Source organism: Nannobrachium achirus (genome assembly GCF_963921795.1).
Source record: "Nannobrachium achirus genome assembly, chromosome: 6".
Taxonomy (NCBI): Eukaryota; Metazoa; Chordata; class Actinopteri; order Myctophiformes; family Myctophidae; genus Nannobrachium; species Nannobrachium achirus.
In genome coordinates, this window is record NC_137815.1 from 29584265 (window position 1) to 29608269 (window position 24005).

Below are 24005 nucleotides of genomic sequence, written 5' to 3' on the forward strand. Positions count from 1 at the left end.
GAGAATCTTCCATAAACCCTAAAAAGAAAAAAGAAAAAAGAGATTTCTTCAACTGGTTGGCTGTATGCCAATATAATTGTGCTGTTTTGGAAACAAGAGGACTAGCATGCAAAAGAATTAAACAGTGAACACAGCTGATCTACAGTTGTTGTGAGCTTGCAGATCTGCTTATTGTCTCCACCAGCCGAAGGCATGGGGGAGAGTATGTTTTCGGCCCTGTCCGTCCGTGCGTGCGTCCCTCCAGTTTGTTACCAGCTAATCTCCGGCGCCGTTGGCCTGGTCGCTGCCCAAATGAGCACACACACTCCCTAGATGCCAATTCAGAACCTCTGCCCCACATTTTTCGAATGGCCCTGTTCTAGCGCCACTATGAGGCTGATGTTTGCAAAACATTTCTGTACACTACTCTTACAGATTTTGTCCACAAATCCTACAAATCGGTAGACAGTATCTCTACAGGCATGTGATCGACATGGATCTGTCCGACTTTCCATATTCCATCCTGATTGGCTACAACTGGCTTCCAAAGTTTGCAGGATTGCTCCGTTTTGAACAAAATGCCTCAAATCATGAACACAGTGTGCAATCTTGGTGAAATTTGGCGCGCACATTCCCACTATAGGCAGAGGAAGAAATGGCACTTCTCAAATCAGCCTCATGGTGGCGCTATAACAGGGCAATTTGTGTTTTTACCTTTAACTCCACCGATAAGTGGAAAACTTTGTATGCGCACTCCCTAGAGGCTAAGGATAAACCTTTGCTCTGCATTTTTCACATTTGCCTTTTATAGCGCCACCAGGAGGACAACTTATGTAAAACACATTCTTTGCTATTACTCCATCAGATTTTCTCCAACAATCATGCAAATCAGTACACAGTATCTCTATAGTCATGTGATCAAGTCCGATCCGTCCGATATTTCATATTCCATCCTAATTGGCTAATATTGGCTTCCAAAGTTACGTCAAGGAACAAATGCCACCCATTTTATATTGGCCTATTATAGCACCACCAGTACGCCTGGCCTCTGGCCTGGTGGAGACCTGTGCTCGGAAGAGCACTGCTTCTAGTTTTCACTACTTTTGTTGCAACACTTGTGCATGATGAAGTAGGACATTGTAATTTATAAATAATCACACCTAGTGTGAAGTGAGCGGTGCTATTTATGAGTGACCGATGCTTTGTGCAAAGATGTAGGCCAGATGTAGGCCAAACTTGGCCAATGTGACCCTGGGCATACAACACACTTTGGACAAACGGACAAAGCCAGATGTTGGAGCTTAGCTCCTTCCAGGAGCACCGCTCAAAAATATAAAAAGAAATATGGAGATACAAGGTTTCTGCCAGACTGACAGCAACGGTATGCATTCTGAAGGCACTGCTCAAAATATTTTATTTATTAAAGACTAGCAGCAAGACCAGACCAGCAAAACACTTTTTGAAACTATTGTAAAACATATTCCCTCAAGAAGTGGAAGTGTTTAGTGTGATATAATTGAAGACTTCTCAAGAGACTGAGAAAGGTCAACACTAGCTTGAAAATGGGTCTGTACTAGGAAATGTGGAATGGAAGGGGGGAAAAATAAATGTATTTTCAAATGTCATTTGCATCGTGCATTCTTTTTTTCTGTTATTTTTCTCTTATGTTATACACCGTCTGTAGTGCGAACATGGTGCTCAATAAACAAAGAGTTAAAAACAAAAAAGAAAATATAAATGTTTGGTTTCCGGCCAGCGGCCACTGTCGCTCCTGTTCATAAGGCACCAGGCAATAATCTGTAAAAATTATGTAAATCTCAAAAGTCATTGCTGTAAAAAACTGACTGTCACTGATCTGTCTTCTTGAGAGAAGCCTTGTAGATGTTAATGTTCTGCTTGACGTCGCTGGCCACCAGCTCCACGACAAATCTACTGGGCAAGCAGTCCTCGAAGAACCCAGGAGTGCCGTGTTCCCTCCGCATCTTGGACGAAAGATACGCCACCGCGCCGTCCCGGCACAAATGGACCAGTGTCTCCAGCAGGAGCGGGTATGTCTCTGAGAGGTACACAATGTCGGCTCCCAGCACCAGATCCCAGTCCGACGGGAAGCGCAGTTGATCCTGACCCCAGGACAGAGGGAGGACTGTGGGCGGGGGGTCGCATGGCCAGCCGGAGGATGGCATGTTGGCAGAGACGTTGGCCTGGAGCTGTTCGACGGCCAGAGGCAGGTCTGTGAGGGTCACGTGTGCCCCTTAATACACAAGGGAGACAGAAAGAGAATACTTCAACGTTTTTCCAAACCCAAGGACCCCTTAGGTGAGAGATAGATGAAGCAGTGAATTTAACAGATTGGGGCCGGATGACAAACGTTCTAATGAATAACAGACAGCATCCATATATCCATCCATACCCAAGCGTGCAGCCAAGATGCCAACTATGCCAGTTCCAGCACCCAGTTCAAGGACCCGTTTTCCTCTCAATTCAAATGACTGTTCCTCGAAATAGCGACATAGATGTAAAGCCTAGAGAGAGGGAGAGACACACACACACACACACACACACACACACACACACACACACACACACACACACACACACACACACACACACACACACACACACACACACACACACACACACACACACACACACACACACACACACACACACACACACACACACACACGCACACACACAGTAAAATAAATGGTAACCTGATAGGTGGGCACCAAGTAAGTTAAATTGCACCTCATTGTTAAATTGACTATTTTTTCCAAAATGTAAAAAAAAGACACATGGGCAAAGTGGCAAGCATATTTCTACACAAAAAACTGTGTTTTGCTGGTCGAAGTAATTGTTTTACTTTTATGGTATAATGATTTTTATGTTAAAGCAAATGTGCAGTGCACCCAGGTCTAAACTTCTATATCATGCATGTTAGTGATATTCCAATGTATAAAACTATGTGACTCATTTAGCTAAAGATCAGCCTGAAGCATTACGTCAAAATGGTAGCCGTGGGGTAAATTTAACCAATTTTCCTAATATGAATCACCATTCATATTTGTTATTACTGTAGGTCTTTGCTACTCAAATTATGCTGAATGATCTTTCATTTTGATGAATACACTCATTTATGAAAAGTTTTCAATATATTAATAATTGCAAATATTAAAAGGTTCTGAATAACAAACTTTATTTAATTGGTTTTAATAGTTTTTCTTATGGAAAAGAATAAGACTATTTGCAAAAGGGAAATACATGTGTTATTAAAATATTTCTGATAAGTAAATAAATACGTTATTTACACGTGTTGGTGTTTTTTTAATGTTATAGCCCGTTGTCCAAATAAAGGCCTTTAATTTCCAAATCCACCTGAGTGCCTGGACCTGGATTTGTTGTACCTCTGTGGCACATTTTGTCCTCTTTTGCACATCCTGAAATATGTCTAGATCTTTTGATATTACTGCCATCTCACTTTTTCTTGCTTCCAGGGCAACTTAAGCAAAAAGTGGTTCATCTTACTCAATTCTCTTTTCCAGATACTTATTTTTTTTTTTAATTGGGTCAAAATAGACAATTTTACAGTAGAGGTGCCCATATGTCCCTATATGTGCCACTGCCTACCAATCCTATATTGACACTTGCTTTGGCAATGCAAACTTATGTTTTCTCATACCATTGAAAATTGAATTGAACTGTATTCAAATAAATAACCAAGCATAGTAGTCCAGTCATTTTAGGGCCAAACCTGGAACAAATTGCAATAGTAGCAAACTCAACTGATTTTGTATCCTCATTATGTCCTTAGTGAGGGAAAAAAAGTCCCAAGGAATCCCACCGGGGCAAAGTTTTGAAAACGACCTACCTACCTTCACTTACTATACACTACAATATAACGGAAAAAAATGACTGGAAAAAAATCTGCTTTAAGTGGGATATGAGGGGTCAAACTAGGTGTTTTTAATTATTCTGAATCCATTGCAAGCATTTGTTTTGCATGAAAAACATTCCTTGGGCTAAAAACGGACCCCAAAAGACTGAAAATTGATGAAAATTGATGAACTTTGACGTTTTGAGTGGCCATTTCTGGCCCAAGGAATGTTTTTCGTGCAAAACAAATGATTGCAATGGATTCAGAATAATTAAAAACCCCTAGTTTGACCCCTCACATCCCACTTAAAGCAGATTTTTTTTCAGTCATTTTTTCCTTTATATTGTAGTGTATAGACAGTAAGTGAAGGTAGATAGGTCGTTTTCAAAACTTTGCCCCGATGGGATTCCTTGGGACTTTTTTTCCCTCACTAAGGACATATTGAGGATACAAAATCAGTTGAGTTTGCTACTATTGCAATTTGTTCCAGGTTTGGCCTAATTTTGGCCTAAAATGACTGGACTATAGGGGTATTCATGACATGACAAGTAGCCTACTTGAGGTAGGCCCACTTGCTGAACAATACTGGTTGGAATAATGAACAGTAGTAGTAGGCTATTATTTTCTTACAGCGTCCCAAACCGGCGCAGCCACGCCGAGGTTGCCACCGAACACCTGGCTGATCTTTAGCTCCTGACCGATGAACTTGTACCGGCTGTCTTCTGAAAATGTGTCCGCAAAAAGACCATCATCCACGGGAAACAAACACTCTTCATCTCCCGTCATTGTTAACTAAAATGAGGGAGACAACACATACATTAGCAGTTATAGTTTGCAGCGTGGCATGGCAACAACACCAGTGGCATGCGTATGCTGCTCATGCTATTAGACTAGACTGTCTTGGGTCGATTCGCTTTGCATGTTGCTTATCCGGTCTGAGTTTAGAGCGAAAACGGAAACGGTGATATGCGTATATGTGCACTGACAAATGGCCGGAAACAGTAGGCGGGTTGTAAGACCGGATGAGAACGTTAAACGGTGAATAGAAACCAGACTTTCCACAAACAGCCACTGCGGAAATAGCCATGGATCACATGAACTTGACATGAACCTTTGCTCTTTCTCCATTTACGGCTCGTACATCTACAGAAACGTTCGGATTTCAAATAATCCAGTGTTTAATGATGTTACATTACTGTTCGGGCCCTCAGAATTAACCGTATCTTCTGTTTTGTTAAATAAAAAGCATTTTTTATCCGATCGGTGGCATCCCCCCAGTTTCCCCCCCGTATGCTTTCATTGCTTTCAAAACGCGAACCCTATCGGTTGAAAGATGTATTGCACCGTGTTATTATAATGAAGAAAATGGCCACCGTTCAGATACATGCTTTTTATTGAACTATACGGTAGTTACGGATACTTCTAAGAGCCCGAACAGAATTGTAACGTCCGTGGCCATGGGGTTAGCAGTTATATTTGACACCTTCATGGTTATGTGGATGTACGGGCCGTTAATAGAGAAAGTGCAAACACCAGTGTGAAGTTCATCCATGACTGTCATGATATGACAGGAAAAGTGTGGCCGTGTGACGTCTCTGTCGCTTCCCTTCCTTCCTGAGAGCTCTTTGCACCCGTTTCTCTCGCGATAACATCCAGTAAAGCTGGTTTGGAGACCCAGATAGCCAGACGAGCTAAATCACTAGCTAATATATTTTTTATAAGAATGTCTGCTAGCTAGTGTCAGATATAATCTTACTTTTTCTCAGTCCTAATGAAAGCGCTTCCTGGTTGATGTGTGAAATGGGAATACTAGACATCACAGAGCAGGTAAGTGTACGAATAAGTGCACACACACACATACACACAGACAGACACATACATACAACACACACACACACACACACACACACACACACACACACACACACACACACACACACACACACACACACAGGGCCAGCTGTTATTGGCTACTTTAATGTATAGTGGTAATGTAATTGTTACGTTACACCACATTTTGTTCCTTATTACTTTCGGTGGGGTTTGTATACTTTTGAGTGTGACACATACATACATACCTCCCACCATGGCTACGTTACTGTGTGTGTCTAATGTTATGTGTGTGGTCAGTGTGTTGACATGTTTAATGATGTGACTTTATTTCTATTCCAGGGTCAGTTTTAGCAGTCCAGATATTATAGGGGGGAAAAAATCATCCTTTTGATGAGAACAAATTATAGTGTTGAAGTTGTTGTTGAGTGGAGTATAGACCTACTTATTGACTACTTATTGACAACACAACACAGCAACTACAAGTTACAACATTTGAAATGAATGATTTAGCATGATGAATTTTGCTTTGCACTCACAGGAACGTCTTGTGGCACTGTCTGTCTGGGAGGCATTTGACATTATATACCCTGCCTATTCCTTCCGTAAAATTAGACCTTACATTTTTAGCTCTCCCCTTAAACAGAGCTTCTAAATCATTGCTGTGATTATATACAAGTTTTGAAGATAGACCGCTTTCTGGAGAAGAACACAGACCATGTTCCAATCCCAGATACAACTAAACTCCCAAATATAGTTGTTCCAAAATAAGTAAATGGGTGCCTGTACATGTTGTGTGGCTTGGCTTTAATATGGTTATGCTAGCGTAAGATAGACAGACCCAAGACTAAGAGTCTAACCCATGCAGGTCTCCTGCTACTAGGTCCAGAGGGAACCCCCCGGCCCTTGGCCAGAGAGAGATAGTAGCACATTATGCTTTTGGGTTTAGGGCCGAGCTACATTCACCCCTCTTTGACCCGCCAATAACTCCCACCACACCCCACCCCACCGGGAAACCTGATCCGGGTCAGGGCAGCACTGATGTAACACCACCCGACATACAAACATGGGAAGCCAAACATGATTTACCACTATAGGACAAGAGGGAAGCCCTCCTTTCCTGGGCCAGCTAGGGGAGATATATTAGGCTTTTGGGCTACAGGCAGACTTACTGCGCTATACACCATGCACCATATTCACAACCACAGGCTTTTATAAGATAGGAAGTCAAATAAGTTGATGTGCTGTCAGTGCATCCTCCAGAGACACTAGCCCGATCTACAGAGTCTGCATTTGGACATAAACACTTTTGTTGACTTCTTTGTCTGATTATATTGTAGTCTATTACCTATTTCATGAGTGTATAAAGTATTTTTAAATGCATATCGTCGCTGTCGGGTGGAAACATGGTGTGTCCAAAACTGTTATGTGTGTTCAGATCCAATAGCCTTTTTTGTTCCCACTGCGCTCTGACTTGACTGGTGCGGGGTCCTCTTAGATCATCAAACATGTATAGGAAAATGTCCTATACATGTAAGGAAATGGATCAAAAGAGTTGCTTTTCTTTTGCTTTATTGCAAGGATGTCCACAATTACAACACCAGAGGCAGCTCCACAAATCACGTTCAACACAGATTTGACTCCAAAAAAGGCTCTAATTCGTTCTCCTGCCATACCACTGACGTGTGGAACGCCCAGTGCTTAATTTGTGGGGGAACAAGGGGGAACGTGTCGTGTTCCCCCACCTCTATATTTGGATCCGGCACCTATTTGATTGGATCCTGTGGATCCGGCACCTATTTGATTGGATCCAGGACCTTCCCTGTCAATTTCTTGTACTTTTTCTGATGTGGTGCTTCATAGGTGAACAAGCTATACAGTACACACATACATGGTGTCATAGAATTTTGTTACAAATAAACAGTAGGCCTATATATTTTTAATATGACAGTTATTCAGATTGACCATTCCAAATTGATAGATTGACTACCAGTGTTTTGACTACCAGTGTTCTCATGGGCCACGTATGTGCCAAATGTTGCTGCTAATGTTATACTGAGTGAGTAAATGTAGGTAAAAAAAATAAAAATCGGTCTAGGCACACAGTACACGCACGCGCAGCCTGGGATCTGGCACCTATTCATTGACAAATTAAGCACTGGGAACGCCCTACCGCAGGCCCCAAAGGAGTGCAAATCCCAAGCTTCCTTCAAAATCGGCCTGAAAAGTCACCTACAGACGGCTGCTACTCGAAAACTTTTTTGGACCTTCATTTATGGAAAAAAAACAACAACAAAAAACATAAGGAGTTTAAGTACCATTCACGAAAAGTAAACGACTGTTTTTGGTGGCCCATCATACAATACCGCTGTAGTAGCTGTATTCTGATGTTCACAGTAACTTTCTCTCTTCATGTTTGTATCACTTGAATGCTGTTCATACATATGTGTCTTAATACATTACTTACCTCTCTTTCAGTCTCCATTGGTCCAGGCTATATTCGCCCGAAATGCTGAGGATGTAAAGTTTTTGTTGCACCATAATGAAGATGTCAATACACTGGTAATTATGTTCTGTACAAACGGCAAATTACATTTGATCATGTTTTAAGTTGTATATAAAACACATTTTGCACTCATTGCAACCTTAATGATTTTCTTCTTCTTTCTTTCTAAATGTCAATAAGATGAATTTCAAATGTCCCTAACTATTAGAACTATCCCTGAGATTTTGCATTAAGACTAGTATAGAAAAAAGTAAAGAAAATAGTTTAATAGATATTTGTTTAGAAAGGCCGACTGGGGTCGCAAATTAGCCTCGGCTATAAACCCCATATACTGTACAATGCAATGTTTTCATGTTTTTATAACTTGTTTTTTGTATTGTCCCTGTCAAAAGAAGATCAGAACTAGGGATGGGATGATATGAAAATGTCATAGTGACAAAAGCAATCGCGATTTACAATATTATCACGATATTATCACATATTTTGTATAACATTTGCCAAAAAATTGCAGATCTACAAGCTCACAACGTGTCATGTTGTGAGTTTGTAGATCTGCTTTTTTTTGGCAAAGACATTTTGGTAGAGAGTGAAAAAAAGACTATCAAGTACGTATATTATTAGTACCTTTTACCAATTATAGAGGGTTTAAGTGGTACCAGATATGCAGCTCTGCAAATTAAAGTTGAATTGATCCCAGCTGCATGACAGTGGATGATATCACGATAAATTAAATCTCCACGATACGATTATCGTGAGTGTTTTTAATCACTATAAACGATAATATTGCTTATCGTCCCATCCCTATTGCTCACTCACTGTTTGAATCCCTCCTCACAGGACCAAGAATGCCGGACCCCCTTGCATGCTGCTGCTTGTCTGGGCAGCGTGCAAATCATGGACCTCCTCATCACTTCTGGTAAAAGAAATCATTGGAAAACACTTTGTTTAATTGCAATCAGCAAACCTATTTCTTGGGCTGTCACGATTATGCCATTTTGCTTGAAGATTATGACGATTATGCAAACATAATAGCAGTAAGTGTGATTATTATGTAATAATTGCGACAGGCCTACAGGTATTTCTAGCTACACATGGTTTTGTGAGTGAATTCTTAAGAGGTGGTGCCATAGTTTTGTACCTATTCTGTTTTGTATGTGTCCACAGATTTAACATTACTCTAGTAGACCACCGGGTGAGGTTGTAATGTGCAAATTTACCTTCCCTGTGTATTTTTGGTTTCTTCCTGAAAGCTGAAAGCCTGAGCAAAAAACACAGATTTAATGATATCATAAAATCATCGGCCCTTTTACCATAGACCTACCCCCCTGACAACCAGGCATACTTAATGAACTGGTGGGTGTGGCTGTGGCCACATAAAAAAAATGCATTTTAACACTTTCTGTACGCTTTTTGTTTTTTTTAAAACATCTTCCTCCAAGTATAATCATAATACCTGATCATCATGTTTTATGGGGGGGAGAGGGGGCAAAAAGTCATGGCACCCCATCTTTAAGCGTGTATATATTTTGCCTTATTGCTGTCTGTCTCTCACAGGTGCAAGTGTCAATGCTAAGGACCAAAGCCAGGTGACTCCCCTGCATCGAGCAGCCGCCTCACGAAACGAGGTACCCCCCCCCCCCCCGTAGAATGTCCTTCAAAACATCATGCAATTAATAGACCTGTATATCTGCTATTTTTCGATAGTTAAAACATTAAATAATTCTAGGCCTTAATGGGTTAATTCTGGGAATCTCTTGGTATCTGTGTGTGCGTGTCTGTCTTTCGATCTTGCTCGAACATGGAGTTCCACACTGAGTAGCCCGACCTAACCTACTTGTGACGTTTGTGTGCTGCTCTAGTCTCTCTGCGTTTCTGTGTCGTCTTGCCTCTCGAGACATCATTAGTACTAATGTCATATACAGTCAGTGGTGAAAAGTAACTCAGTATATTTACTCAAGTACTGTACTTTAGTACAATTTGTAGGTATTTTATGAATACTTTAACTTCTACTCCACTACACCTCAGAGGCAAATATTGTAAATTTTCTCAACTACAATTATTTGAAAATGTAGTTACTGTATATTACTTGTAGATTTGGATTATTATTACAAAACATACATTAACCACTTCAATCCCTATATACATTTTGGCCATTTGATAATAGCAGATCTTCAAGCTCACAAAGCGTGGCGATGTCATGCAACGCATTGTGACCCTGTAGATCGGCTTGTGAAATGGGACATTCTGCACAATGAGCACTTTTACTTTTGGTACTTAACGTATATTTTGAATCCAATACTTTTGTACGCAAGAACATTTTGAATATGGGACTTGAAATAAGAGTATTTCTACATTGCAGTATTGATACTTTTACTTACGTATGCTGGTGCATTTGTTGTATTGTTGTTGATGTTCTGACATATTATCTTGCTTATTATATTGATGTGTTACCTGTAGAGCCCGACCGATACCATTTTTTCCGACCGATACCGATATCCGATGTTGGAGAGTGCTAGAGCACCGATACCGATACGATACCGATGTTTTGTAAAAAAAAAAAATATTCATTTAAGATCATTTAATTGACAGCTCGCCCCTCGGATAAATGGTCAGATTATTGCTTTTTTTGTGCTTTTCATGTCAAACTTTAAGTTTGGTCGCAGTTATCAATTTCTATTGCTTGTTGGATAATAATACTCTTTTAATTTGGGGGTTCTGCTGTGTTTTGTCTCGTTTATGAATTAATATGTGTCTTTTATCCAAACGTAAATGCATTGCCAAGCAATTAAACAACACAAGTTCTATAGTCTATAGTCAGACATCTATATTTCTCTGTGGATTTTCACATAGGCCTACACACCTTCCTCCACCGCAACATGAAAAATCAGAGTTAGACAGTGCATGTGGTGAGTGAACGACACACGAGAGGCAGCAGCTCCAGTAGTGTTGGCTTGCATCTTGGACTATTATACTGCACTCTGCTGGATAATTCTGGTATTGCCCACACATAGGCCTATATAACTCAGGGTTTCATGCTCTATCCGCAGACATGTTACAGACAATTAACTCAGTTACTGCCAATTAAATATGCCTTCTTTGGGTTCTCCCTGCCATAAATCTCCATAGACTTCCATGTAATTTATAGTGCACAGATCATGCACGCCCATGCACAGAGCATGCACCATGTTTGTGCAGGCTGTTCACAGCTTTCAAACAAAAAAATCAGATTGGAAATCCGTTCAGGCATTCTTGAGAAAATAGCCATTATGTTTTACGTTTCATGTTATGTAAGCAAAGATGGCTGCCCTGTATGAAAGATGGGGTTGTATGGGGGGTGGAACATGCAAAATCGCGATTGAAATCATGTTTACTAGATTTAATGGGGTCAAAAAAAAAAAAAAAAAAAAAAAAAAAAATATCGGTATCGGTGGAATAATTCACCGATACTGATACCGATACCTCCAAAACGACCGATATATCGAATTGACCGATATATCGGTCGGGCTCTAGTTACCTGCTTATTGTAAGTTGCTTTGGATTAAAAGCGTCTGCGAAATGCCTAAATTGTAAATTGTACTAATGTCATACAGTAGACTAGCCTCCAAATACTGTGACGGGTACTGACTACAAATGTCATAGATTAAAGAATGGCCTTCAAGTAATCAACAAGACAACAGGTACTGCATGTTGTAGACTTATAGGTTGAATGCCATGTGATTGTCACATTTCTATGTGTCTTGTATCTTTCAGAAGGCTGTGGGGTTGTTGATAAAGGAGGGAGCAGACGTGGACACGAGGGACAAACTGTGGCACACTCCATTACACGTGGCAGCTTCTAACTGGGCTACGTCCTGCGCTGAGGCCCTGATTCCCCACCTGAGCAGTGTGAACGCTGCTGATCGGTCAGGAAGGACAGCCTTGCATCACGCCGCTCTCAGCGGCCATGCAGAGGTAAGTAGGGGTGTAACGATAATAGTAACTGAATCGAAAAGAAAAAAAAAGATTTTAATTTGCTATGATCTACTATATCGATATGCAAAAGCACAATATCGTACCGTTTGGCTTTGTATCGTATCGTTTTAAAATGCAGATAATTGTTATCGAATCGTTTTGCAATGCAAATAATTGAATGTATGGAAACTAAGTATTTGTCTCTTGTATTTAGCAATTTTAAGAGGGAAAATTTAAAAGAGGGGCCTAATTACTTTTCCATTCCATATAGCTACTCTTGGTTTATCGATACATGTGTGTAATCTATGTGTCCTTTTCAAGGTGCGGGTTTGTCCATATGTTAAGAAATATAATATAATATAATAATAATATAATAAAATGTGCATGTATTTGCTAGAGAATCACAGTGTTTACTTGGACTATTGACATGTTTCACACAGATTTAATTTCTTTGCCAAATAGTTACTATATCGATTTTAAATCATTGAATCGAATCGTATCGCCATGAATTAACCAATATCGTCCATGTATTGTATCGTCAACCATGTATCGTGATGCGTATCGCTATTAAATGTATTGTTACACCCCTAGAGGTAAGCCACAAGGTTCAATAGGTAACAGGACAGGTGGGAACTATAGGGACATCTGGGCAGTGGCACCTCAATGTCTAAATTGGCTATTTTTTTGTCCTAAATGTTAAAAAGAACATGCTTAAACATTCAAATGTTCAATGTGAAAACAAATTCCTGGAAAAACCTGTATATCCAGTCATTTTGGGGCATAAACAATAAAGTCTGATAATGATGTACTGTGCATGTTCAATCATGTATACTTTACATTACTTAAGACTATTCAAAAAAAATAGACTTATACTAGGACCTTGCCCGGGGGTGTGCACAATATATGAGGGATTGAATGTAGGAGTCTCAGAGGTAATGTTGGAGAACCCAGACCGGTCCCCGTTGGGCAGAATAGTCACCATTGACGTCCAGTTGTGCAATAACTGTCTGTGATGGAAATGTTATGTCCACTTTTTTTGTTTTAGTTGAAAACTGCATTTTCTTTATTTTCGTAGTATTATTAACCATAGGGCACAACACATTAGTACTCTGCGATGCAATCTCAACATTTATGTAACTCCTAAACCTAAGTCTGATTTGAAAATTGCCCACTGTTTTTCTGGAAAACTATTACAGTACATAGCCTCTGTAGCATCTAGAAACAAAATTCAAAAACTATTTGATAGCTTACACCTTTGGCTTTCATAGAAAAAATAAATCAGTAAAAAATCTAATATATTTAAAAAGAAATGACTGTACTACATACTGTACCTACTGTAATACACATGTATACAAATGTGTTCCCGGCCTGAGGGGTAAAAGCACAAAAATGTGTACCCGTCCATACATTTTATGTGGTTATCTTTCTCCAGATGGTGAAGTTACTTCTGAACAAAGGGGCCAACCTGAATGCCAGTGATAAGAAGGAAAGGCAGCCGATCCACTGGGCTGCGTACCTCGGTAGGTGCTGCTTCACAACCAATCATATAATGCATATTGATCCGTTTTAACAGTGTTAACACCTGGAGTGCCTAATATGTTTCCACACATGTTAACGATTCCCCCTCGTGAAGTGCCCTGTTAACATGTTACCTGACGTGTTAAAGGGATATTCCACTTTCAAAAAAACTTTTGGTCATTTTATCGTCTAATCAGGCTTTTATGAACACCCTGAACAGTTTTTAATTTGCTTGATTCAATATTTAGATATTTGATGTAAATGTTATCAGGCCACACACACACATTGTAACTTCAAACTCATTTTTAACCATGATAGATTCATTAAAAACACCCATTATTTTTTCTGGTGACTCATATTACACTACTAATACGTGAGCAGGCCGTGTTTTTTCACATTTTTCATTTATCTTTTTATAATTTTGTATTGTATTTATTTTTTTCATTTTCCCAAAGAATTATTAAAAATAAATGAAAAAAGTTATTGAAAAAACATGGCCTGCTCACGTATTAGGAGGGTAATATGAGTCACCAGAAAAAATAATTGGTGTTTTTAATGAATCTATCATGGTTCAGTGACGTCAATACGTGCGCGTCACGCGTCTCTGACGCATTCACGTTGCCTAAAGACGCATTCACGTCAGTGTCCGTGGGTCCCACGGACGCATCGCCTCCATTGGAGTCCACATTAAAATAATTTACCACATCGCGAAAAAAAATTATTTTAAAAAGCCACCATTGTTCATGGGTGAAGGCATGCTACTTAACGCTATGTTAACACAAATTAAATCCGCGTAGAAAGTCTTAAAACAGACGATAGAACTAACGACAGTGTGTTTTGAACGCCATTGTGTGTCCATGGATGGTCACAGAATTCAATGGGTGCCTGAGTTTTAGCGTAGCACCGGGCCGCTCTCTGACCATAGTGGCACAGCGTGTTAGGTGATACACCAAAAAGGGTTCCCCCACAGAACGCACGGCGCAGAAATATGACATGCTCACTGCTCACACAGCGACCCGCCTCCTCTCCCTCTGTCCTCTTCATTCAATAACAACTGGATACACGCGCTATTGTTTATAGATGTGGTGGACATTGGACAACGTGTTAGAAGCCACACAGGTCTTCATTGCGTCTTTACAACAATAGCGACGATTAACGTTGTGGTGAACGTGGTCAAATAACCTTTATTGGCTCAACTACAACACGGAGGAAGCAAGCTAGCCTAGCATGTATGCTATCTGAGACAGTATGTATGTACTGTATGTAGCCTAGGCTGGCTAACTGTTTGATTGATTATAGTGTTTTCGTGGCGGCGCCGTCCATTTGGTGGTCCGCCGGGGCAGCGGACCACCGCGGCCGCCTGTGCCTTGCCCTCCCGCATCCATAGAGGGGCGGCACGTCCCTCTATGATCAACCGTTCAGAACAAAAGTAGCCGATCTACAAGCAATCCTAATCCACTGTTTTTGACCCAGTCCACTGGTTCTCTGTGTACAGCAGAGCAAACACAAGCACAGCATTTCCCCCATTCCATAGAAGCAGTAACAGTACAAACAGGAGACATCATGATCTCACTTAGAAGATCCATATATTATCGATGTATATAAAATAACAGGTGGCTGTTGATTATGAAGACTTGGTAAAAGCTATCTACGCCCCCAAGTGGTCAACATCCGATATTACCGGTTAGACCTGTCCTGTATAAAAAAAAATCAAACCATCACATGACTATTTGGAAGTATTAAAATTGTAAGATTTGGAATTGTGGTTCATTTCTTTCAGACACATTTCTACGTAACATGAACATAACCATAACCATATAATAACCAATTCAAGTTAAATGCTGCACTTTGTAAAAAATGACATGACGCGTTGAATTTTTGTGGGACCCATAAAATATCCCTGGGACTCATCCAAAAGACCCGTCTTGGGTCCCGGGACTCATTACATTAAAAACCTATTAACATCACTGATGGTTAAAATGGAGTTTGAAGTTCCAATGGGTGTGTATGTGGAGAGGCCCTGGACCTGGAGGGCCTGGTAACATTTACATCAAACATCTAAATACTGAATGAAGCAAATTAAAAACTGTTCAGGGTGTTCATAAAAGCCTGATTAGATGATAAAATGACCAAAAGTTCTTTTGAAAGTGAAATATCCCTTTAACTGGTTACCATGGTAACCAATAGCCCCAGCGCTGCTGCGTTTGGGAATAAGCGAAAAGACTCAGTTTCCCATGATGCATTGCAGAATACTACATCCAGTGACCTCCGGTGACCATTGAATTGTATGCATCCTGGCTGCAGAAACATGGATATATGTCGCTTTTTTTCCCATATCGCACGTTTGGTCAAAACGGCCTGTTTTCTATGGACCGTAACTTTCACACAGATCATGGCGGTTGTAAATTTTCTTCTCCGCTTGAAAGAAAAGACTTTCGGCAGCCGTGGAAGGGAACACGCACACGTGCACGGCTCCCCCAAATTCGTCAACAAATAAAAACTAGACTAAAATGTTGGGGAGGGACTAATGGAGAAGAGATACAGTAGAACAAGTCATTGTATGTGTGGTTGCGCTCAGAAATAGCAGATCTACAAGCTCGTGGCTATTTTCAGCATGCAGCCAACAAAGCCAAGTGTAAAATCTGCCATTAGGACGCCATCAAGGCCCGCCAAAATAAATCCTTTTGTCTACAAAATCAACTGCAGATTTAGTTGACTAAAATCTTACGATAATTAGTCAACCTTTTCAGATGACTAAAATATGACTAAAACTAAAATACATTTTACTCAAAAGACTATGACTAAAGCAAATCTAAATTTGCTGTCAAAATCCAACACATATAAAAAGCCATGTTGAAAGCCATGTTGATGTAAAGGTGTCTTTTCAGGATGTCCTATGTTTAGCCCAGCCTTACTGCTGTTTGCAGAGTCTGGTCCAGTAATGCACCACATGCTGCCAAGTAGATTATGTGTAGAGTACTTAAAGCCACAGGGATTTAAGGAAATGGGAACAGCTGTTCACAGGCATTCCCCTTTGCATCTCTTTGGGAGCACTAATTATGTGTCTTTCTAAGTAGGGCAATTTAATACTTTTAAGTCCAAATGACAACAGGTACAGTAAGTTGTATTTATTATTTATTATTAGTGTGGTGGCTATAGGCAACGCACTATTGTTCTAGGTGTGAGAACTTTCCTACCAGATAAAGTGAACCTGTTTTTTGTTAACCTTTTAACCCATTTAGGCCTAGAATTATTTAATGCTCTAACTATTCTGTTAGCTTGTAGATCTGCTATTTTTGAAAAATCATGATTTTATTTTTCTCGCAAGTCTTTGAATATATCTTTTTAAAAGCGAACATTTGTAACTCAAATATTTGCTTCTGGGTGGTCCCTGGAACAGAATATTTTGAGATGGGGGTCCCCAGCCAAATACATTTGGGGGTCCTTGACATGAAAAGGTTTGAGAACCACTGATTTAGAAGAAGGATTTAGAAGACATTTATAGAATCGGGTCAAATATATTCAAAGACTTGCACAAATGTTCACAGCAGGGCGGCAAATTGACAATTCGGCAGCTATTTCGTTCAAAATTTTGCTTGGGAACAATTTTTTTCAGATTCAGCACCCTTGAATTGTGTAAAATAGACTGGTTTCCAACTTTTACCCCAAAATGCCTCTAACAATCACATTTTCCAGAAATTCCACTAGACTAGGACAGTATAATGTCCAATCAGACAGGATTGGTCATGCTTCACTTGACATCAGATCACAACATGTAATATGAATGGTAAGACGGAATTCAGTTCCCAGTGAATTCCTTGCCAATCATGTCCAACCACACACAAATTGAAAGAGAGTATCCATCTCAGGGATTCACACTAAGGTCACAGAGGCACTTGCCCGTTGGGGCAAGTACAGGTCACGTTCTACTTGGAAAAGCGCTATACAAATAAAATCCATTGATTGATTCATTCATGTTATGAAACACTCTTATAGAAGCAGTTATTATCGGAACATGCATCATGATGTGCAGAAAGGCCATTTTTATTTTTAGACATGTGACTCACTTGTCATAAGGACAAAGTGTCCTAAATTGGCTTAATGACACGCCTTAATGACAATACCCTACTGACAAGCGCTGACATGCTTACATGCTGCTAAGTGCTAACCCCCTCAAAGGTTGTACAAACAGTACACATTTGTGTTAGATGGCTGTGACATACTTGTATGTGCTGTGGGAGACAAGTTTGTAGGTTGAGTTGTGAACACAGCAAATATACCCAGAAATCAGGACACTCTCATACGTATTTGCCTGCAGACCCCGCCATCTGAAAATATGTTGTGCCAGGAGACCCCCAGAAGAGAAGATTTATGATAAAAATAAATCAAAAATTTTCAAAACATTTAAAAAATAGCAGACATACAAGCTCGCAGCATGTCACAAAGTGACGCACTGTGAGCTTGAATATCTGCTTTTTTTGAGAACTACTGTTCTAAACCACTGTTCTAAAATGGCATGCATGCTTTTGCGGCTTTGGGTTAAAGTTGTGGTGCCAAAGGTTTTCCTGGCCGTTTTCTATGTTTTCTTGGCATTGTATTTCCACAAGAATATTATTAATGAAACCAGCACAATTATCATTACCATACATAACAAATGTCTTTTTTTCAGGACATGTGGATGTGATGAAGCTGCTGGTGTCTCGCGGTGCTGATGTGATGTGTAAGGACAGACATGGCTACAATCCTCTCCACGCTGCAGCCGCCAGTGGAGAGCTGGAAGCTGTCAAGTACCTCTTGAAGCTGGGGGTGGAGGTAAAGAGGCCTGCTGGTCCCTACTTGGGATGTGTAAAAGTTGATTATTAATTAAATTACCATTACCATTAGCATTGCATTAGCCTACTGTATAAACTGGTTTTCAAAAATAAAATCAGCTCAGTGGCCGGATGGGAACCTCACGGTTCTCAGTTCGATTCCGGGCTCCCCCAGAGTTGGTGTCAAAGTGTCCTTGAGCAAGACTGAATGTGTGCGTGAATGGGTGAACAATCTATGTAAAGCGCTTTGGACAAAAAACACAATATAAATGCACCATTTATGCAGAGACCTCCAATCGGCCAATAGCTACACAAAACAAATTTCCATACATTAATGTATAAATTATAGTACACTCTTTATTGTAAATTATTATTTGCAATAAAGGCGGAAGTTCATGTTCAAAATAGTGAACTGGATTGCTGTCAATCCAGCCATGTATTCTTTGCGTTAGATTGTGTGTGATTTCTGCCATGCATGCACATGCAGATATCTGCTGTCACCCCAGCAGTACAATGGAGTTCATTGTTTCGACGTGTTGTTTGAGTTCAATGTGTTGGTTTTAAAATAGACTCAACAGTAACATCTCTGTGCAGGAGTCATGATGACATGGTCACTCACCGTAATCTGCAGACCTTTGTGAATGGTTGCATTGAGAACTAGTTTCTACCAAAATACACTCATCCACTAAACTGTATATCTTGCCAGCAGAAGGAATCACTCTAGCATTCCATGGACGAGATTGAGATTCCCTTTTGTACAACACTTTAACGCTTTCAAGATATTTCATAAGGAGCTTGTGTAAATGTGTAGGTCTGCTATTTTTGAAAGAATTGTGAAAATATGTGCAAATCTTTGAATATACAGTATGTATTTTTGAAGCCCAGAACCTTTGCTGCTGGGCGGTCCCTGGGACAACATCTTTCGAGATGGGGGCTCGGAGGCCAAGTACAGGTACATGTAAATTTGGGGGTCCTTGACATGAAAAAGTTTGAGCACCACTGATATAGAAACATATCGTCATTGTTGGGTGAAAACCTTGTATGTCCAAAACCGTTTTGCATTTATCATTTTAAAAATGATTCAAACAGCAGATCTACAAGCAGAGATCCTTCCTCAGCAGATCTTGTAAATCGGCTGTTTTCACTACTTTTGGGCGATGGCCTTGTATGATGAAGCAGGGCTTTACTTTGCGAAAGAACATACAAATTTGAAACTTGGAGATACAAGGTTTCCACACGACAACGACGATATACTACTGTGTGTATGTATGTGTGTGTGTATATATATATATATATATATATATATTTTTTTTTTTTCTTTTTCTTTTTTTCCAGAAAACTGTTGTAGAATCAGCCTCGGGTCTTAATCCTTCCTCAGGTTAAATCCTTTCTCTCCTCTGCCCCTTCAGATCGACGAGCCCAACGGCTATGGGAACACGGCGCTGCACATGGCGTGCTACGTGGGCCAGGACGCCGTGGCCTGTGAGCTGGTGAACCGCGGTGCCAACGTGTGCCAGCCCAACGAGCAGGGCTACACGCCCGTGCATCTGGCTGCCATCTCCACCAACGGAGCCCTCTGTCTGGAGCTGCTGGTCAACAACGGTGCAGACGTCAACACGCAGGTAAAGAGTGTTAGTAATTAGGGCTGTCACAATCATTACATAATCGTCTAATCGTGATTATTTGACATTATCGCAATTATTTTGTCATAATCGTCATAATCGTGAATGTTGAAAAATTTCCGAAATAGTGGAAATAGCAGATCTACGATGCGACGCGTTGTGAGCTTGTAGATCGGCTATTTCCACTATCAAAGTTATTTTTGAAGTAGTAATTTCTTTGTATATTTAGGTTGTGTGTCATATCTACCATGTACAACTTCAAAGCCTAAAAGCCAAACAGAAATGTAATTATCAACGACAAAAACACAATTAAATCTTTAATCGCCAATTATTTGAGTGACAATTAATCGTCATGTAAAATGTCATATCGTGACAGCCCTATTAGTAATGTAGTGCAACGTACAAGAATGTTTATTATTGATCATATTATGAATAAAAGTACAAATAATGCCATTGGTGTTTAAAATACACCAAACGTTATGCACATGCACAGCTGAGGATGCTTTTTTCATTCTCTTTGCTCTTTTGCCTTTTGCAAGTCATTATTACTTGTTATTTTATCTTTAAATGTGTTGTTTTCTGTTGTTCTGCTTTATTTTATATATACCACTGCATTGTCTGTAAGGAAGCCGAAAAAAAGAATAGGTTTTACTCTTATGTAACAGTACAAAAGACGTAACAATAAAGTACAACCTTGATTGATCCTTGAACCTTGAATAGATACATTTTGGGTTTATTTTTACGGCATGGCGCCTATATGGGGTGAGCCATCTAGAAGAGCGTTCGTGTGACTGTGGCTAATCTCTAGGGATGCACCGATGTGACATTTCTGGTCGATACCGACAATCGACATCAACATTGCAACACGCACGCACACACACACACACACACACACACACACACACACACACACACACTCACACACACAATAGCTGCACCGCTCCACTTCAAACAGGTGATTTGATTTTTTTTGTACATGCTGCCAGTAGGTTTTATATCATTCATAATCTGAGATTCACCATTTGAATCGATATTTGGATGTCATTATGACAGAGCTCCATGGGAAGCCACGCTGTCTCACCCTAGTCTTGCGTAGCCAGAAAACTATTCCATAATCTCCGAATGCTATATAGAGTCTGGAACTACACCTCCTGAAATCCGTGTAACGGAAGCTGACATTTCCGTTCATGAAAATATATATTTCAAATGTCATTTCTGCTTAGCAGCAACCTAAATATAGATCATTTTTATTTATATTAGGATAAATGTCAGCGACTGTAAAAACGAAAGGGAAGTGGGGAGGAGGCCTCACTTCCGCTTGATGCATACGCATGATCAGACTTCCGTTGCTCCAGACTGTATGACGGGAGCATTTGTAAATTGTGGGAGGCAACGCGAGACTATTAGAACCATGTCTCGTTTTATTTTCCATGAAGCTGAACCTTTCATTCGACCAGAGTGTTGTGTTTGCCTGTTTGTCCTCTTTCTAACAGAGTAATAAGTGTTGTGTTTGCCTGTTTGTCCTCTTTCTAACAGAGTACGGAGGGGAAGAGCCCTCTGCATATGGCCGCTCTCCATGGCCGCTTCACTCGCTCTCAGATCCTTATCCAAAATGGTAATCTTAACGCAAGCAGCCATAAACAGCTAAGGGAATACACCTAACCTTCTAAATGCCCTCTTTTTAATGCATTGTCTGATTGTGAAAAGCTGATAAATGCAATAGAGTACTGAAGTCTTGACGCAATTTACGCATCCTACCTGATTTTCGCCAGAATCAAACTGTATCAGATATATGAGTGACTGACTATCGTAAACGATACAGCGCCACCTCCCTGACAATATCGCAGACAATATCACAATTTGTTTATGTTTGGACCACGATTCTTATGAGACAATTCTAAGATGACCCAATGTTATTTTCCATAGATTAAAATACCCAGAGGATGAATGAGTGACGCCAGGACTTCGCTACTCTATGAACAGTGTACAATTAACATATACAGTAGGCTGTCCAATCCTTCAGACAATGTAAACTGATTTGAAAGGGGAGTTTTTACACATTGTAACGATGAGTGTCCACAGTAACTTCAACTCAACTTCAACTTGATTGTCGCTTAACAAGTTTTATACAGGTGTAAACCAGTGGTTGAAATTCTTTGTTTTTGTATAAGCTCCAAACGTTTCAAGAAGAGTTGTAAAGGCTGAAGAATTCAGAAAGGAACCAGGGAAACAAAGTCAGATAACATGAATGCACAATGTAAAATCGTTAGCCTCATAGTATAATTGTCCAAGTCATTTTGGGCCAAATTTACATTTCTGCCCAGCACTACTCTCTCAGCACTGCTGCTTCAATGTTCATCAGAATGCTTGTTGCATGCACTTTCTGCCTAAGTAATTCTGAGGCTGATGACATTGGCAATAAGGCACAATGAATCAGCAGTGTTAGGAGAGTAGAGTTAAAGCAGATATAAATAAAGTCAGATAAACATGAAAAAAAAATGAAAAAAATAAATAAAATATATATATATATATATCTCATGATTGCCAAGTCACCTAGATGACATAATCAGAAAGTGATCTTGTTTCTTCTTTCCTGAAAGCCTTAAAAATATGCTATGACGCTAACGATATATCCAAATGTGCATGGACAAAATAGAAAAGTAGAGACACATTTTCAGTGGATATAAATAGCAGCAGATATACTGTAGAATCTCAGTCTCGTGTTACAGTATGTACAGCTGAGATACATCACATAAGTGTGTGTACACAACTGATAGTGGCAGCAGTACTGCTGGAATACAGCCCATGGCATAATCAGAACACCCATGCTCTCCAGTGCTTGTATCGCTCCCACTGCAAACTGACCTATGGGTGGCATGTGAAACATCAAAGCACTTACACTTTCCCTTTCATGTCCTCTTGGTTCTCCAGGCGCAGAGATTGACTGTGTTGATAAGTATGGTAATACTCCTCTTCACGTTGCTGCTAAGTACGGTCACGAGCTGTTGATCAGCACTCTGATGACTAACGGTGCCGACACAGCCAGGTAAATGTTGTTCTATGTTAAATGGTAAATGGTGCATTTATATAGCGCCCTTATCCAAGGCGCTTTACAAAGATTGTGCATTATATTCACCCATTCACACACACGTTCATACACCGATGGCGGAGGAAACCATGCAAGGCACCAACCTGCTCACCGGGAGAAACTAGGGGTTCGGAGTCTTGCTCAAGGACTCTTCGACACTAACTCTGGGGGAGCCCGGGATCGAACTGGGAACCCTCCATGTTCTAATGACAGTTTCTCTACCCCAATGCTGCCGGGGGGTAATATCAATCAATTGGTTATTCCATTTATAGGAAAAGTAAGTGATAGATGAATTGCTGAGAAGATGATTGATTGTTTCAGCCCTATACCCATAGCAAAACCACACCTGATCAAATGCTTTCCTAATATAATAAAACTGGTGGTTGTAGAACACCATAATTATTCAACAATTAATGCCATAGGAGGCACGGTGGCGCAGTCGTTAGCGCTGTCACCTCACAGCTAGAAGGTCCTGGGTTCGATTCCCGCCGGGGGACGCTGTGGGTGGGCGTGTTCTCTCCTCTGCGTCATCAGCGCCCACACCCTGGGGTTGGCGAAAGGGCCTTTCTGTGTGGAGTTTGCATGTTCTCCCTGTGTTCCCTAGGGTAGGTACCCTCACAAAAACATGTAGTAATCCTGGTCTGTATAATGCCTCCCCCTGGCCAGCCACACATGTACTGAAGGAAGCATGAGCTCAGTTCGGGGCCCTCCCCAGGTTGGCAGAGGGAGAGCAGCACCCAGGATTACAACTTAAGCAATTGGTACTTGGGTGAAAAATGGGTTACAAAATCGTGGGATAATAATAATTTTATTAAAAAAAAAGAAA

At 40.4% G+C, this 24005-nt stretch overlaps 2 protein-coding genes across 4 annotated transcripts in view; one reads left to right on the forward strand and one right to left on the reverse strand.

Moving 5' to 3' along the window:
* Positions 1–4644, reverse strand: LOC308287821 (EEF1A lysine methyltransferase 3-like). 2 transcript variants are annotated; one of them, XM_080729112.1, is made up of 4 exons: positions 4484–4644; positions 2390–2501; positions 1825–2230; positions 1–18 (listed from the first exon to the last, which is right to left on the reverse strand). In XM_080729112.1, the coding sequence occupies exons 1-3, from the start codon at positions 4637–4639 to the stop codon at positions 1827–1829; spliced, it is 672 nt and encodes a 223-aa protein (XP_080585238.1). In that variant the 5' UTR covers positions 4640–4644; the 3' UTR covers positions 1–18; positions 1825–1826. The 2 variants fall into 2 exon arrangements, with proteins under 2 accessions (XP_080585238.1, XP_080585237.1); XM_080729111.1 differs by lacking the exon at positions 1–18 and having other exon boundaries at positions 1754–2230.
* Positions 4645–5532: 888 nt separating this feature from the next.
* The window catches only part of ankrd52b (ankyrin repeat domain 52b), a 35574-nt gene continuing 17101 nt past the window's right edge, over positions 5533–24005 (forward strand). For both annotated transcript variants that reach the window (XM_080728819.1, XM_080728820.1), the window contains exons 1-10: positions 5533–5680; positions 8162–8245; positions 9027–9105; positions 9744–9814; positions 11940–12140; positions 13573–13660; positions 18328–18470; positions 19879–20091; positions 21628–21706; positions 23023–23137. In XM_080728819.1, the coding sequence (XP_080584945.1) occupies positions 5645–5680; positions 8162–8245; positions 9027–9105; positions 9744–9814; positions 11940–12140; positions 13573–13660; positions 18328–18470; positions 19879–20091; positions 21628–21706; positions 23023–23137 (1109 nt within the window). In that variant the 5' untranslated portion in view covers positions 5533–5644. The remainder of the gene's footprint in view (positions 5681–8161; positions 8246–9026; positions 9106–9743; positions 9815–11939; positions 12141–13572; positions 13661–18327; positions 18471–19878; positions 20092–21627; positions 21707–23022; positions 23138–24005) is intronic.

Excerpts from the sequence above, each read along its gene's own strand:
- LOC308287821 (XM_080729112.1), bottom strand. The coding sequence starts at position 4,639 with ATGACGGGAGATGAAGAGTGTTTGTTTCCCGTGGATGATGGTCTTTTT. Across the intron at positions 2,502-4,483 it reads CTGCGCCGGTTTGGGACGCT|GCTTTACATCTATGTCGCTA; the intron begins GTAAGAAAATAA and ends CCCTCTCTCTAG. Across the intron at positions 2,231-2,389 it reads CATCTTGGCTGCACGCTTGG|GGGCACACGTGACCCTCACA; the intron begins GTATGGATGGAT and ends TTGTGTATTAAG.